General features: G+C 38.5%; 1 protein-coding gene across 1 annotated transcript; it reads right to left on the bottom strand.

The window, feature by feature from the left end:
• Positions 1-282: 282 nt before the first annotated feature.
• LOC122548661 (interleukin-22 receptor subunit alpha-2-like) lies at positions 283-15,428 on the bottom strand. The gene is made up of 5 exons (XM_043687493.1): positions 15,369-15,428; positions 10,169-10,347; positions 7,503-7,675; positions 3,684-3,834; positions 283-589 (listed from the first exon to the last, which is right to left on the bottom strand). The coding sequence occupies exons 2-5, from the start codon at positions 10,257-10,259 to the stop codon at positions 579-581; spliced, it is 426 nt and encodes a 141-aa protein (XP_043543428.1). The 5' UTR covers positions 10,260-10,347; positions 15,369-15,428; the 3' UTR covers positions 283-578.
• Between the last annotated feature and the right edge of the window lie 854 nt (positions 15,429-16,282).

The following is a 16,282-nucleotide window of genomic DNA, read 5'->3' as shown; positions in this document are numbered from 1 at the left end:
GGTAATTATGAAGGAAAACTTTGGGACCCAGATCCATGAAAAGATGTACTATGTGGTCAGTGGCTTAGAACAGAGGGAGTGGATCTGAAGGGATACCTCTGAAACAGCACCATAAGGACAGACTGTTGAGTATCTCGTTCAATTTACTGCCGTTTAATAATGGTGAATATGTCTGCAAATGAATCAAGCTTTGGGGGAATAATGTCACAAATGTTGTTTTATTATGTCACATTCAGCTTACATCTTATGTTTACAAATGATTGGATTGTTGAAAGACCTATATACAGTAGATTAGCAGCACACAGCCAAAATAATCATCTTTAAATATGGCTTCAAGACAAATACTTAGTCAAAAAATGATTGCACTTTTTGGAAAAAAAATTGAATTTAATTAACTTTAAATTTATGTTTCTAACTGTTGGCAATGTTTGTCTTTTGCCAGTCCTTTCTCAGTAACCACTAGACATTTGTAAGCAGTTTTTCAGTTGATTTGTTCTCTTGTTCATTTGATTGTATGTTGTATAAAGCACATTAAGACAATTCACTTTAAAGTAATCTTCCTGTTTCAACTCATATTATCATTCGACATCTGGGGAGAAAAAACAGAACAAGTAAATTTTTCTGTGTCATTCACCATATTATAAGAGACAGGACAACGAAAAGGACCATTTATTTCATAAAACATGTTTTAGAATAGAAAGTGGATGTAGAATTTCTTAATCAATCAACGTAACCTTAGTGTAAGCTAAGCACAAATCATGTACAAGTCATACAAATGATCACTGACATTTGTTGTCCAATTGCACAACCACAAATTAACTTCAAGAGGTTTGGAACCATAACATGCCAGAAAATATTTCATTATCATTGTGAGGATTGCGGTGAAAATCTGTGAACTCATTTTTTAGTAAACTTATTCTTAACTATACACTAATTTTTAATGTATGAAGTAGCTAGTTATAATAGTTTTGTCAGAATTCTATTTGACATTTCCACTCTTGAAATTCCTCATTCACAGAGTATGCTCCTATTACCTTATCACTAGATACTGTTGGCTGAATAATTTCATGACATTAATGGGCACATTTCCCAAATATTAGTCTGGAAGGACAAACACATGTATGGAAACTTATAATGCTCATTATTTTTTGTTCTTTGTTTTACATTTGCTGCTATAGAGTAAAAAAGCCATAGCATCATACAGCACGGAAACTGACCCTTCAATCCAGTTTGTCCCTGTCGACTAAATATCCTAAATTAATCTGGTCCCATTTGCCAGCATTAAATGGCTGCAGGTCTAACTCAAATTGTATTTATGTGGAATTTGGACTTATATGGCACCTTGGCACATAATAAATGCTTTATTTTTATTGAAGTGGCAAATACTGTATAGGACTTGGCTAAAATAATTAATTTACAAACTTTTAGGAGCTTTTCTATGACATGAATGAAAACAATAGTAATTATTTCTTAAACTTTGATTGGAGGGAAGAATAAATGAGTTTTGAACCAATCTTGTGTGGAAACCTGTTATGTATTCTCAATCAGGATTGAGTAGGGAACATTACAGTTGGCTTCAGTATTTCATGAACTAGAAAAGGAAAAGTAAATGTACTTGGGATTCATGTTCTTAATCATTACACTGTTCTTGTGAATAATGGGAGCAGACACTTTGGCTGTGATTCTCCCAGTGGTTGAATAGCTTGGCCATAACTTATGCAAGCAAAAAGAATGATTAAGTTGATGGAATGACAGAGGGTGACATTGCCATCAGCTGTGGGAACCTGACTTAACATGAATCAGGACCATCCCACTGGGAAAACATTAAGAAAAGGGAACAATTGTAGTGGAATGCTTTATGAAGGAAAGACTAATATTATTAACTTTAATGGGCTGAAAGGCCTGTTCTTGTGCTGTACTCTTTTATTTTCAGTATAATATAATATATATAAAACAATTGCTCCAGTCATTTCAAAACTGATGTTTAGTTTAACATGTGCAAGCCTGAGTGTGATGGCGGCACAGTGGCAAATATCACTGACCTAGTAGCTTAAAGACTTTGTAATGGCCTATGGCCACAGGTTCAAATCCAGCCGTGGCAACTGTTGAAATTTTAAAAATTTCGATTCATAAGTTTGGAATGTGAAGTCAGAATACAGGAAGATACAGCTGGGTTGGCCAAATTGGCAGCTCTGTGGCAGGTGGTATTGCTATGGACCAGGCCAGACCCCCTCAAAACATTTCAAGAAGGTAGCCCAGACCCGAACTTTGCTAGTTGTTTTAAGCAGGTGTAGAGTGAATATTCCAGGAGGGATGCAGCTGACCCAACCACTTAGTTTTAAACAAAACAGAATTTATTTAAAGACTACTGAAAGAAACATGAAAAAAAAGAACAAAATTTAGAATAACTTAACCTATCTGAAAATCCATTCGACTCTATCACAACTTAGTGATGCTGTTCCAAGTACCTGCAACATCCCCATCAAGACTTCCTTGGCAAAAAAGGAAAAATCAAACATAGGTTCTTATAGGAGAGATAGCAGAGAGAGATAGAGAAGATCAGCATGGAGCTCTTTCTTTGACCGCCACCCTGAAATACACTGCTTGCTAAAACCAAACCAAAACAAAACTCTGAACTGAGAGAACTGGCCACTCCCCTTTCATTGTACAAGTGTTTCAAAAGAAAGATTTAAAAACCTACTCAAGTAGATATGTCCAGAGAAATTTACAATCCCTTTTGGAAAAGACTAAGGACAACATAATCTTGTTAAAGGAGTAGCATCGTCACAGTATGTAACCCTGAAAAGTGTGAGGTGATGCACTTTGGAAGAAGTAACAAGATAAGTGAGTACTCAATGAATGACAGGACCCTAGGAAACTCAGAGGAACAGAGGGATCTTTGGGTCCTTGTCCACAGTTCTCTGATGGGGGCAGGACAGGTTAATACTATATTAAAGGTGGCATTTGGGACACTTATCTTTACCAGCGGTGGAACAGATTGTAAGAGTGGGGAGGTTATGTTGAAGCTGTGTAACATTAGTTGTGCCACATCTGGAGTACTGTGTGCAGTTCTGGTCACTACACTAAAGAAATGATGTGATTACATTGGAGAGGATGAAAGGAAATGCATCAGGATATTGCCTGCCATTGAGCAGTTTAGGAATGAAGAGAGGCTGGGTGAGTTTGAGAATATTGTTGATAACAACTATTATCAGTTATTTTAAAAATGCATTTGGTTCATTAAACACCTCGAAGAAAGGCGATCTGCCATTCTTAGGAGAAAGTGAGGACTGCATATGCTGGAGAATCAAACCTGAGAAGGCTGGCACTGGAAAAGCACAGCAGGTCAGGCAGCATCCGAGGAGCAGGAGAGTCAATGTTTTGTGGGAAAGCCCATTCCTGATGAAGGGCTTATGCCCGAAATGCCAACTGTCTCGCTCCTCGGATGCTGCCTGGCCTGTTGTGCTTTTCCAGTGCCACTCTTTTCGAGTCTGCCATTCCTACCTGATCCAGCCTATGTGTGGTTCCTGACCCACTGAGCTGTGCTTGCCTCTTAACTGGTTAGAAAGCCACTAAGTTCCAGTGCAATTAGGGATGGACAACAAATACTGGCCTTGCCGGTGATACCCACATCCAATGAAAGAATCTAGAACAAGTAATCCACTGAGGTCAATTTGCCTTACCATCAAACGTTGTTGCACATCCCTCTCTACTATATTCACTAATTTTATGAAATAAAGGTGTCTGTATTTGAGCATGCATGCAGTAAGTTGTTCTGGGTTTTAGATCCTGGATAGATATTGTTGTACTTGTTGCTCTGCACGATTCAGGTCTCTGTAAAATGATGAACAAGGAATTACTACATCTTAAGAAAATCAGTGGAAGTATTTGCTAAAATATTGTCTGGATTATTGTTCCATCTTTTTGCACTATTAACTTTTCAACTTTCATCCTTTGCTTCCAATCTAGGCATCATTTCCCATTTAGTGGGTGGACAAATAGCCTAGTTTCTATCTTTTCCAGCAACTGAACAAGTCTATGTTCACATGCAGTAAGGCCTGGGCAATATCCAGATTTGAGCTGACAAGTGGCAAATAGCATTAATGTCACACAAGCTCAAGGGAATGACCATCTCAAACAAGAGAATCAAAACTATCCATTGACTTGCATAAGGTCATAGAGTCATAAAACATAGAAAAGGCCCTTCAGCCCATCAGGTCTGCAATGATTTAACAACTAATCCTACTTTTCAGCACATGGCCCTTAGCCTTGAATGTTATGACACTTCAAGTGTTCTTCTAAGTACCGCCTAAATGTTGTGAGGTTGCTTGCCTCTGCTACTCCTCAGGTAGTGCATTCCAGATTTTATTATGACTCTCTGGGTGAAAAGATCTTTTCTCAAATCCCCTCTGAACCCCCTGAGTTTCACTTTCAAATTTTGCCCTCTCATTATTGATCCTTCAACTAAGGAGCACAGAAACGTCCTCCCCACCTGATAATGCTCCTCACAATCTTATATATCTCAAACAGGTCTTCCCTCAGGCTTCTCTAGCCTAAAGAAAATATCTCGAGCTTAAATAGCCTCTTTTTATACCTAAACTGCTTAATCCCAGGCAACATCCTGGCGAATCTCCTCTCACCCTCTCCAACGCAATCATATCCTTCCTATCGTGTAGCGAACAGAACCACTCATGGTACTCCACTTATGGCTGAACTAATGTTATATACAGCTTCAACATAATCTCCCTGGTCTGACAAACTATTCCATAACTGCCAAAGACAAGTGTCCCATATGCCTTCTTAAGTTCACTATTAACCTGTCTTGCCACCTTCAGGGATCTGCGAATAAGCACCCAAAGATCCCTCTGTTCCTTGAGATTCCTGGCGTCCCTCCAATCATTGAGTACTCCCTTGATATGTTACTTCTTCCAAAGTGCATCACCTCATACTTTTCAGCATTAAAGACCATCTGCCAATTTGAACAAACAGGCTATATCTCCCTGTAACTTAAAAACCTCCTTCCTCACTATTAACCACCTGGTCAATCATTACGTCATCTGCAAACCAAGCACTGAACCCCTTCGATATGCTACTGGATGCCACTCTCCAGTCACACACATAGCCTTCTACATCCTTTGTCTTCCAAATCTTTGCCAGATACCCTCGACCCCATGTGATTTACTTTCTTTCCCAGTCTCCCATGTGAGATCTTGTCAAAGGCCTTGCTGAATTCCACGTAAACTCCACTTACTGCACCACCCTCTTTTACACACCTGATCACCACATTGAAAAATACAATCAAATTTGTTGGACAATGCCCTCCCCGCTGACAAAGCCAAGCTGATTATCTGTAATCAAACCTTAGATCTCCCTACCACTGATGTGAAACTCAATGGTCTATAATTCCTGGTTTATTGCTCATACCTCTTTTGAAAAGTGGAATTAATTAGTTGTCTTCCAGTCATCCAGCACCTCCCCCGTTGCCAGAGAGCAATTAAAAATTTGGGTCAGTGCCTTGTAATTTCCTCCATCGCCTCCCACAGCAGCCTGAGATACAACTCACTCAGACCTGAGGATTTGCCCACATATTTAAGCCTGTCAAAACCTCCAATACCTCTTAACTCCCATATCAAAACCTTCACAGTCCCTTTCTCCAAATGCTGTACCTATATCCTCCTTCTCTCATGTGAAGATAGATGTGTTAAACTTGTTTAACAATGTCCTCCAGCTCCCCACACAGATTGGCCCGATTCTTGCTTTAGTTATCCTCTTTCTGTTAATAGATTTGTTGATTACCTCGGTAATTTTACCCACCAGTGATTTTTCTGGCCCGTCTTTTCTCTCCTAATTGCTGTTGTAAGGTGCTCCCTGCATTTTCTGAACAAAACTAGGGCCTCTGCTAATTTGTTCCATTTTTACCTGTCATAAGCCTCTCTTTTCCTTTTAATCTATTCTGAATATTCCGAGATATCTAGGGTTCTCTGAGCACCCAGTGGGAACTTGTTGGGCCCGGACTCAACAATTTCCCTTTTGAATGTCACTCCCAGCCCCAAGCAACTGTTCTGTCATAGAGTTTTGCACAAGTCACTGTTCTGAGCCAGATCCTGCTTTACCTTAATAAAATCTGCATTTCTCTTCAATCCAAAACCTTTATTTTTGCAGATCATTTTCTTTCCACAACAAACTAAAATTTGTACAGCGTTGTGTTTGTTATCACCCACTGATCTCCCATTGCCACCTTGAATAGCTGTCTGGCTTCACTCCCCACAATTACGTCCAGCACTCAACCATTCCTTGTAGGACCTTCTATGTATTGACATCAAAAGCTCTCCAGAATGTATTTCAAGTAATCTGGCCCACCTAAACCCTTTACACTATCCCAATTAATGTAGGAGATGTTGAAATCCCCTAATGCAACAACACTATTATTGCTTTTACACATCCCTGTGAATTGTCTACATATCTGATTCGCATTGTCAAGGGCAAATAGAGATGGGCAATAAATGCTGCCACTGGTCAACAAAGCCCACTTACTAAGAATGAATTAAGGAAAATGATTTTTCTTTCTTAAGGAGTCATCTAAGACTGGATGTAAGGACCAAGTAAAAGCACAGGTCTTGCCAGGGGGAAGGAGGTGAGCAGAGAACTGGGTGCGGATGTTGGTAAAGAGTCCAAGGGTTGGAGAGACTCCTACCTTGGAGACGTTGCCTAATGCTGAAAGGAGGCTTTTAATGGAGGACTCCTGGATAGGGACATTTTCTGGGCATTGCCCCTGAATTTTCCTCCAGCCTGAAAGTTGAGACTGGGTGGGAAACAGCTCTTAAGTGATTGATAACTGGCCAGTTAAAAGCATCGAAGGTGGGTAGGCCTAGACTGTCACCAAAATCACTGTAAGATTACAGAGGTCAAGGCAGGCAGGTGGACAATGGGAAAATTATCAAGGACTTTTACAGGGAATGCAAGCTTCTTCCATTTCCACATAGAAGTAATCCAATCTTCCATCTGTACTACCCAATCTGGAGGTGCCAGTGTTGGACTGGGGTGGACAAAGCTGACAAAGAAGTAATGCTCCAAAAGCTTGTGATTTCAAATAAACCTGTTGGATTAGAAACTGGTGTCATGTGACTTCTGAATCTGGAAATAAACAAAAACTAAAATGACATACCTTCCGTTTTTCATGTTTTTATTTTTACCTCTCTCTGTTATAAATAGCAGTTGTACTCCTTGTAACTTTTCCTAATTAAGTGAGTCACTTATTCTCTTGTGCCTAGTATTAGCCAATGTAACCCTGTATACAGAGAACAAGTCCTTTACTTCATTATATTGTCTCAAATGGAAGTCACAATGTGGAAAATCACAAATGTGATTCTACATTAAGCAGTTTCATCTTATAGCTATGGTCACCTGAAGGTGTTGCTCTGATAGAGTGTCAATGTTATAGTGTTTCATTTAAAGGAACTAATGGAGCATTTGTAACATAAAGACAGTAACTTTAATCTTACATGATCTACAGGATTTCCTGTAATGTCTATTTGGTATTCCAAGTCGATATATACTTTATTCAAGGTAATCCAGGAGCCATTTTTCCATCTGAATGGTGTTTGTGGAGCAAACAATTCCACCCGCATTGATCTTGACCTGGATGTGAGTTTAATCTTTGGGGGACCAATGGCTGCTAAAGGTTCAAAAATATTCAAAAAGTATTAGAAAGTATAAGTATTAAAAAGGGATACATTTTGCATGAACATGATGTGGTTTAAGTACATCTTAAATCATTCAAAAAAGCAAAGTTTTTTTGTGCACAATTACAAATTCAATAATTTCTGTCTTGACTTATTATAATCATTGTACTTTTACCCCCAACCCATAAGTAAAAGAAATATTAATCATCAGCCATCTATATTCCATCTTCATAAATTTGAGATGATCCAAAACACTGATAACGGAACCTAACTCCCATCGTTTCTGACTCACAACACCTCCCTATCTCTGTAACCTCCTCCAACCTTCCCAAATCTCTCTGTGACTATACTTTGGTCTCTAACTTGTATTCTGACTTTCATTGCTTGACCAAAGTGGTCATTCCTTCAGTTGCCAAAGTGTGAACCTCCATAAACTTCTTGACTTTGCTACTGCTCTCTCCTCCTTTAAAATGCCCCTTTAAACCAACCTAAAGGTCTAAGATTTTGGTCATATGTTACATTTGGTCTCATGTTACATTATGTTAAATGACAATAAGACCATAAAACATTAGAGCAGAAATAGACCACTTGACCAATCAATTTGCTCTGCAGTTTAATGACATCATAGTTGACTTGATATTTTTCAACTCTACACTCCAGCATTTTCGATAATTCTTGACTTCCCCTTACCAATAAAAAATCTCTCAGTCATGAAAATACTTAACATACTAACCTCTACAGCCCTCTATGATAAAGAATTCACAACCCTCCAAGAGAAGAAATTACTCCTGACTGCTGTCTTAAATAGGTGACCCCAAATTCAGAGATTATGACCTCTGATTCCGAGACTCTCCCAAAGGGGGAAACAGCATCTCTGCATCTACTCTGTCAAGTTCCCTAATAAACGTATACATTTCAATAAGATTACTTCTTGTTTTAAACTTCAATGAGTATAGGCTCAAGCTAATCAATGTCTCCAAATAAGAAGATCCCTCCATACCCAAGACCAAACTAATGAGTCTTCTCTGACTGCTTCCAATGCCACTATATTCTTTCCTTTGATAAGGGAACTGTTGACAGTATTCCAGGTGTGGTCTAACTATTTAGTTCAAACTACTATTTAGTTCTGAGGAAGGATCACTGGGTTGAAATGTTAACTTTGATTTCTCTGCACTGATGCTGCCAGACCTGCTGAGCTTTTTCAGCAACTTCGGTTTTTGTTTGAGGTCTAATTATTGCCTTGCATAGTTTTAGCAAGACTTCCCTGTTTTTGTACTCTATTTCTATTAAAATAAAGGATCATACTTCATTTGCCTTCCCTATTACCTGCTGAACTCCCATGTTAGTGTTTTGCAATTTCTGGACAAGGATCCCCAAATCCCTTGGTGTTGTAACTTGCTATCGTCTTTCCCCAGTTAAATAACACTCGGCTCCTCTATTCTTCCTGCCAAAGAACATTTTCCCACATTATATTCTGTCTAACGAGTTTTAGCCCCACTCACTTAACATGTCTATATCCCTCTATGCACCCTTACCACTTGCCCTCCCATCTAATTTTGTGTCATCCACAAACCTGACAATACTTTCACTTCCATTCTCAAAACACTAATAAATACTGTAAATAATGTGGCCCTAGCATTGATCCCTGTGGTTCTACACAAGTTACTGATTGGTATCCTGATTATCCATCCCTCCCTCTCCATCACAACTCTCTTCTATTGTTTCGCCAATTCCAAATACCATGCGCTCTGAGCTTATTAAGTAGCTTTTTGTATGGTACATTATTGAACACCTTTTGCAAGTTGAAATATATTACAACCACTGGTTCCTCTTATTTTATAATCCTTCTACTATCTCTTCCATGGAACATTACTTGATGCCAAAGAGGCTGGTTCAAAATTAATTGAGATGCTGGATCACAGAGAACTTTGAGAAAGTAAGGACTGCAGATGCTGGGGATCAGAGCTTAAAAATGTGTTGCTTGAAAAGGGCAGCAGGTCAGGCAGCAACAAAGGAGAAGGAGAAAACGTTGATTCTCCTTCTCCTTTGATGCTGCCTCACAGAGAACTTTGTCAAACACAACCGTTTATTACTATATGTGTTTAGTACATAATTTACCAGACAGTTTGCTGCTTAATCTATCTCTATAATGTCAATTCATGGTCAACTCCTTTTAAGGCTCAAAGAGAAATTTATACATCTCTCATAAAAACACACTTCTCTAATATTAAAAATGGCACAATCAGTGTCTGACTAGGGTACAAGGAGGCTGATAAACACAAAGCTTTACCTTCTGAATCCTTTTGGGTACTTCCTATTACTTTTTGTTTAATATCTTGACAGGAATTTTCAAGATTGCACATGATCATTGCCTGTTTTACAAAGTCACATGATGGATTCAGAGGAGGCAGGACATTAACTCATCTTATTTCATTCAGCCAAAAAATCAAGATGAATGACAGGCATAGCAATGCACAAATACTTACTGCCCCAGAAGGGAATAAGCCTTTTACTATGCACCCAGTTTGAGTGACCATTTGTTGTAAGCGCTTGAACTCTTGCAAAGTGTGGCTCCATAAAGTGCTTTGTCACATGTGTGAGGTTACAGAATGGCTGACTGATTCTCCCGCATTCTGTTTTATTATTCCACTGTTTCTCCCCATACCTACAATGGACAATTTCATATTGGTTACAGGCAGGGCTTGAATAGCAATAAAATATATCACATATCAAATGAATTATTAGCAGGTTAACAGTTTACAAAATTGAATTGAAATCATTGACAAATTCACACCATAAATACAGACAATGAATGCTGTTCAACCAACATTATTGCATCATTCCAGAGAAATATACATTGTGCTGTTCCTTCAGACACATTTCCTTAGTTACTCAAGTTAATGTTTATTCTATATATTCTTCATATTCAGAACTTTCTGATATTAGTCCTAAATTTATCTTTTATTAATTTTCACCTGTGTCTTCTTTTCCCATTGTGATTATTCAGTTAAAGTTAGTATATATTTTTCAGCATGTTCTTCTCTGTACAGTTTACTACCTAATGTATTTATAAACTGTAAACTTGAGGGATTGAATATCAGAACCATGAGATCATGCTGCAGCTGTACAAATCTCTGGTGTGGCCACATTTGGAGTATTACATACAGTTCTGGCCACCACATTGTAGAAAGGATATGGAAGCTTTGGAAAGGGTTCAGAGGAGATTTACTAGGATGCTGCCTGGTATGGAGGAAAGGTCTTACGAGGAAAGGCTGAGGGACTTGAGGCTATTTTCGTTAGTGGGAAGAAGGTTAAGAGATGACTTAATTGAGACATATAAGATAATCAGAGGGTGAGATAGCTTAGATAGTGAGAGGCTTATTCCTCAGATGGCAATGGCTAGCACGAGGGGACATAGCTTTAAATTGAGGGGTGATGGATATAGGACAGATATCAGAGGTAGTTTCTTTACTCAGAGAGTAGTAGAGGCGTGTAACACACTGCCTGCAACCGTAGTAGACTCACCAACTTTAAGGGCATTTAAATGGTCATTGGATAGGCATTTGGATGAGAATGGGATAGTGCAGATTAGATGGGCTTCAGATTGGTTCCACAGGTCGACACAACATCGAGGGCTGAAGGGTCTATACTGCGGTATAATGTTCTATGTTCTATTGTCTAAACCCATGGCCAACTCCCTTTAAGTCTTAAAGGGCAAAAGTTCTCCAAACTTCCCTCAAAACTAACTTTGTGAATGTTAAATATCTGTCTTTGAAAGACAATACACAAAGCAAAAGGGATTTTCTTAATCTATTAGGCTACTTGGGCTATTAGGCGATACATCCCTAAGTTAGTATATTTTCTGAACCTTTCTGAGTACATTTTATCAGGGTATTATCGTGCAAATAATTTTCAAATTACTCCTGATCTTCTAAATAGAATGGTGCTGAGTGATATTCATTTGCCCAGTTTTTGCATGTGAGGTCATGGCTCACAGAATCTTTGTGCCTTCTCGTCTTGAGGTGGATAAAACAGAAAACATGGCTGGCCATCACATCAGAATGATTTTGGTGCCAGGTATTTTATTCACTTTCTCAAAGCTGCTCAGGAGCTCTGTGCACAGCAGGAGGCCTGGGCAGCATTATGTTAGACCATGGAAGGCAGGAGTGGGGAGTGGTTCAGGTTGACAGGAAGTGAGATACGTTATGCCACTCAATGGCGGGGGGGGGGGGGAGGGGGAGCGGGGAGGATGTGTGTGGAAGCAGGAGTCAGGAAGCCCTTAAGAACCAGATCTGGAAGGGGACAGAGGAGATGGTTTTCAGCATTTTTGGGTTGTAGGGCAGGGCTCATGGTAGCCAATAGAGTCGAGAATATTGGCAATGATGGCATATTCCAGCCTTTGCGCCCTCTCAACTCCCAGTATGTCCACACCCTGTTCCAATCCAGAACCCTCATGTGAGATCAACAGGTCGTAATGTATAATGCTAGGTTAACACCAGTTAGAATTGTTTAGTAAACGGCTGTGTGTGCCCCTGTCAATGAAGAACAGTTTGTGGTTTTACAAATTTGAGCTTGAGGTGCAGCTTCCACTGGAGATATCAACTCGGTATCTGTGGTGTAGCTAGAAATGGTGCAGTGCAACTGAATTTCTAGCTCTTGGGGTTTTATTTGTGTTGGTCTACTTTGCTCCTTTTTTAAAAAAATGCATGGCAAGTTGCCCTGCATCCTACATTTCTCCAGTATTCACTAACATTACGTATCCCTGGTGTCTCATATTAATATCCATAAATGGAGAGCTTTTTATTTTCAATGGCTACATCTCTGTCAATCTTATCCACTTTCCAAACAATCTGCACTCTCCTTTATACAGTCCGAACGTATTCCCTTTACTTTGGTATTCTTGCAAACTGTTCTGATGGGTCGATAAGTTTTGTCAAAATGTCCCTCTTTTTAGTAATATTAATTTTTGGGACAATTGTACCATGCAACATGTAAGTTACTTTAACTAAATTTTTATCTTCTAACCATTCCCTAATTCTCTCCTTGTTGAAACAATCTTTAATGATTTATCGTTACCTTTACTTTCATTTCTTTCTTTGTCACTTTCACTATAACTTCATTATACTTTCTTTGTTTTTATATTTACCTTCAAAGAAACTTACATTTGTACTGCACCATGTAAACAATATGCTTACAGGTGTGACTGGCTTCCTGCCGTTGTAAAACATTATAGAAATAAATAGAGTTGAAATTCACTTGTTGCGTGTGTGGAATACAATCTGAAAATTAAACAAAATGGTTATGTTTGATTGTGAAAACCTTTGGCAGCAAAATACTTGTACTGATGTAAGATTTGATTCATTTTCTATTGTTTGTAAACATGCTAAGTATCCTGGATATCCAGTTTACATGGTAAATCTTTGGTTGCATTTTACATAGTGACATTTTGGTTTCTGAACTCCATTCACTGGCAATAGGCTCTGGGGACAGCCCTAGATCATTTAAATGCTCTGGGGAAACAAATCACAGCAACTGTGAGGCTAGTCAGAAACAATACATTCTGACTTCCCAAGAAGGCTGGCCTTTATGATCAGAGGTATGTAATGTTTTCATGTCTTTTATACTATTCAGTTTTCAAGTTACACAGCTTCTCTTAACAAGTAGCACATCTAATCATGAAGCAAATATAAAACAATAGAATTTCTTATTGATATTTCATTTAATATATAACTATACAGTTACACATTATTCACTTAACAGGCACTTACTCAGCTTTTTAAAGACTTGAAAAAACATACAGGGGAACATTTCCCAAGCATACTACATGATAATCAGAAGGCAGGTTTGCAGTTTGGTTTAACATTCCTCCATTGCAGATATTGTCAATTTTTGCAGGAAATGGTTACATATGCACATTTGATAAGTTCATTGTTATGTTAATGCATTGCAGTTTTGTTGCCAGAGTTAAGCATTTTGTTCTATTTCCCTGTCACTCCCTTATTTAGTGCAAATAAACTGGGTTCAATCATGGTTGGCTTGCCAGCACATGTTTGTCTTTGTGCAATACAGAACAGGAAAAGAATGGAATCATTTTGTGTACATTACTTGCAAAACTAAAATCCAAAGTACATTGTGACATGCTTTTGGAATTCCCCGAGGAAGTTTGCGGAATTTCTCAACGAAGTGCAATGGATGTGGGAAAGTCAATTATATCCAGCTACCATCATGGAGTGGAGGGAGCAATAATACTCCATTTGTCACAGAGCTCCAGATCACAAATTGGACTAGATTGTGGTTGTGACATATCAAAGGTTTGTTCAGCATCTGAAAACACCCATTTGATAGCTATTATCAAACTGGAAGTTTACGAATTATACTCAGACAGAAAAAAAGGAAAGTGGATCAAGGAAGGTGAGAGTAAAGATGAGACAGAATATATAATTCCAGCACTCACAGTAAAAGTTAGAATCAGAAGTTCACAACTTACTGTCAAGGTTGATGTAGCTTCCTATATCTGTCATTTCAGAAGGAGAATCTTAGAAATCCCAGAATCACATTTCCTTAGACAAAAAATTATATGAAACTGACCAGTTACTCTAATATCAATATTTGAGTTTTAGGTTTTGTGTGGGTTAGGCTGCAATATGATGATACATTCTATTACTTACCATTAATAAGAGTATGAGGGAACAAGGTCCACCTGTGTGGAAGAATTTGGTTTGAAAATATAGTTATTCTGGGCTGAGATATTTACAATAGGGAACAGTAAGAATATGTCTATCATTATGGAAATGCAACAAGAACTCAAAGTGTTCTTTGAGCAGGTAGGACCAAATGATAAAATTAGCCATCATTAAATATGGTAAGTCAGGAGATCATACAAATGTAGTTAACATTTCAAGATTTCCCATAAAGACTGATTCGTGTCTAGCAACTGAGTTACCTGTGAATTATTTAACATTCACAAATGAAATAGTGAAGAACCTCATGAGGATATGCTGCTTAGTAAAATGCTGAATTATATTCTTATTGTTGGTCTAAAGACTGCCTGTATCCTCACAAAGAAATGTAGATCAAAGTTGTATTCCATTGGGTTTAAGAATAATTATTCTGTCAAGATCATGGAAATGTTGTTCGAGAAAACTCACCAAGTCAACATAGGATAGTCTGTATAAAAGCAATAGCAAGAAGCTCAGTAAATTGAGAATATGGACAGCGTCTCAGAATGAGAAATGGTTTCCATCAACATTCACCAGCTCCAGTGACTTCCTGCATCTGGAAAGCCATCCATGGCAAGACACTTGATAAATTGAGAAACACATTGGATCATCACTTGAGTCCCGACTGGCAAGTGATTTGACAGTTTTCTCAATGATAGAGGCATGGGATTATTAACATTTAAAATGCCTGCCCCCAGGCTTCCAGCAGAAAAAAATAATGCCAGCCTATGGTTTTAGCAACTAAACTGTTCTTTACAGTTATGTTGAAATTGTCTATGATGTCTTGTGCTCCTTTCATAACTAATACTACAATGTTAGGCCAAACTCAGGGCAACTCAAGGTTAAAATTATCTTTGTTCTGAGCAGGTACCAGTTTCAAACCCATAATTCATTTTAACAGCACCCACCGGTGAGTTCTCATGTATTTATACAGAACATGTATGAGCAGGATTCATCATTTACTTACCAGAATCTTGTGGACAAACTGGTTGCATGAAACAAAATAGAACCAGGGGTTGAATTGGGAATTTTGCCATCTCTTCTGATCATTCTGTAATCATGTGTGGACTTTTATCAGACAGAAAAGCAGAAATGAAACTACCTTACTTGAAAGATATTTATATTAAAAATTCCCCTTTGAGGGCAGAAATCCAATAATACAGAACTACTGCACACCCCTGCATCAGAACTTATTAATAATATACTTCCAGTTAGATGCCCAGCACCAGCTCACAGGTGCAAAGCAGGAGAATTCCCTTGGTGCTGCAGCGGGAGTGCACCATCGGAAGACCCAGTGAATGATTTTAGATATATAGAGGGACACAAAATTTATTGGAGATGTTCCACTGAAGATCTCAGACAAAACTGAGTTCTTCAGCACGTACATGACAAATGCCTAGGGCTGAGGGAAAGAAGAACAAACTGGCACACTGTCCCTCCTTTCCCTGGATCCATCATCACTTCCTTGACAGACCTGTTAATTAAGAATGCAAAGAGTCACAGACTGATCCAAGGAACATTAAAGAAGAATTCAAATCTGGAATAGTGGCATGAGATTAGGAAAGCATAGAAATTCGAAGAATTCTACTGATTTATCTTGTTGCTTATTCGATATCCAGTATTGGTTAAGAATAACTTTTCTCCAATTGGACAGGAAAAAAAATTCAAAGTCCATTCTCTGGTCACTGACCTCATCCCTTTCCTGTCTACTGTTTCAGGCTGAATCAAATTGTTTGCAGTCATGATTCTGTCATTGACCCTGAGGTTAGCTTCCAACCACAAACCCTCTCTGTCACCGAAAACACTTATTTCCAGCTCCATAATTTCCAAAAATCTCTTTCCCCATTATACCATAAAAAGTAGGAGAAGGAGTAGGCTATT

Source organism: Chiloscyllium plagiosum, chromosome 3, assembly GCF_004010195.1.
Source record: "Chiloscyllium plagiosum isolate BGI_BamShark_2017 chromosome 3, ASM401019v2, whole genome shotgun sequence".
Lineage (NCBI taxonomy): Eukaryota > Metazoa > Chordata > Chondrichthyes > Orectolobiformes > Hemiscylliidae > Chiloscyllium > Chiloscyllium plagiosum.
This window is presented reverse-complemented; position numbering and strand designations above follow the sequence as displayed.

Excerpts from the sequence above, each read along its gene's own strand:
- LOC122548661 (XM_043687493.1), bottom strand. The coding sequence starts at position 10,259 with ATGGAGCCACACTTTGCAAGAGTTCAAGCGCTTACAACAAATGGTCAC. Across the intron at positions 7,676-10,168 it reads GCTTATTCCCTTCTGGGGCA|CAGCCATTGGTCCCCCAAAG; the intron begins GTAAGTATTTGT and ends TTGAACCTTTAG. Across the intron at positions 3,835-7,502 it reads CAGGAAATCCTGTAGATCAT|AGACCTGAATCGTGCAGAGC; the intron begins GTAAGATTAAAG and ends ATCATTTTACAG.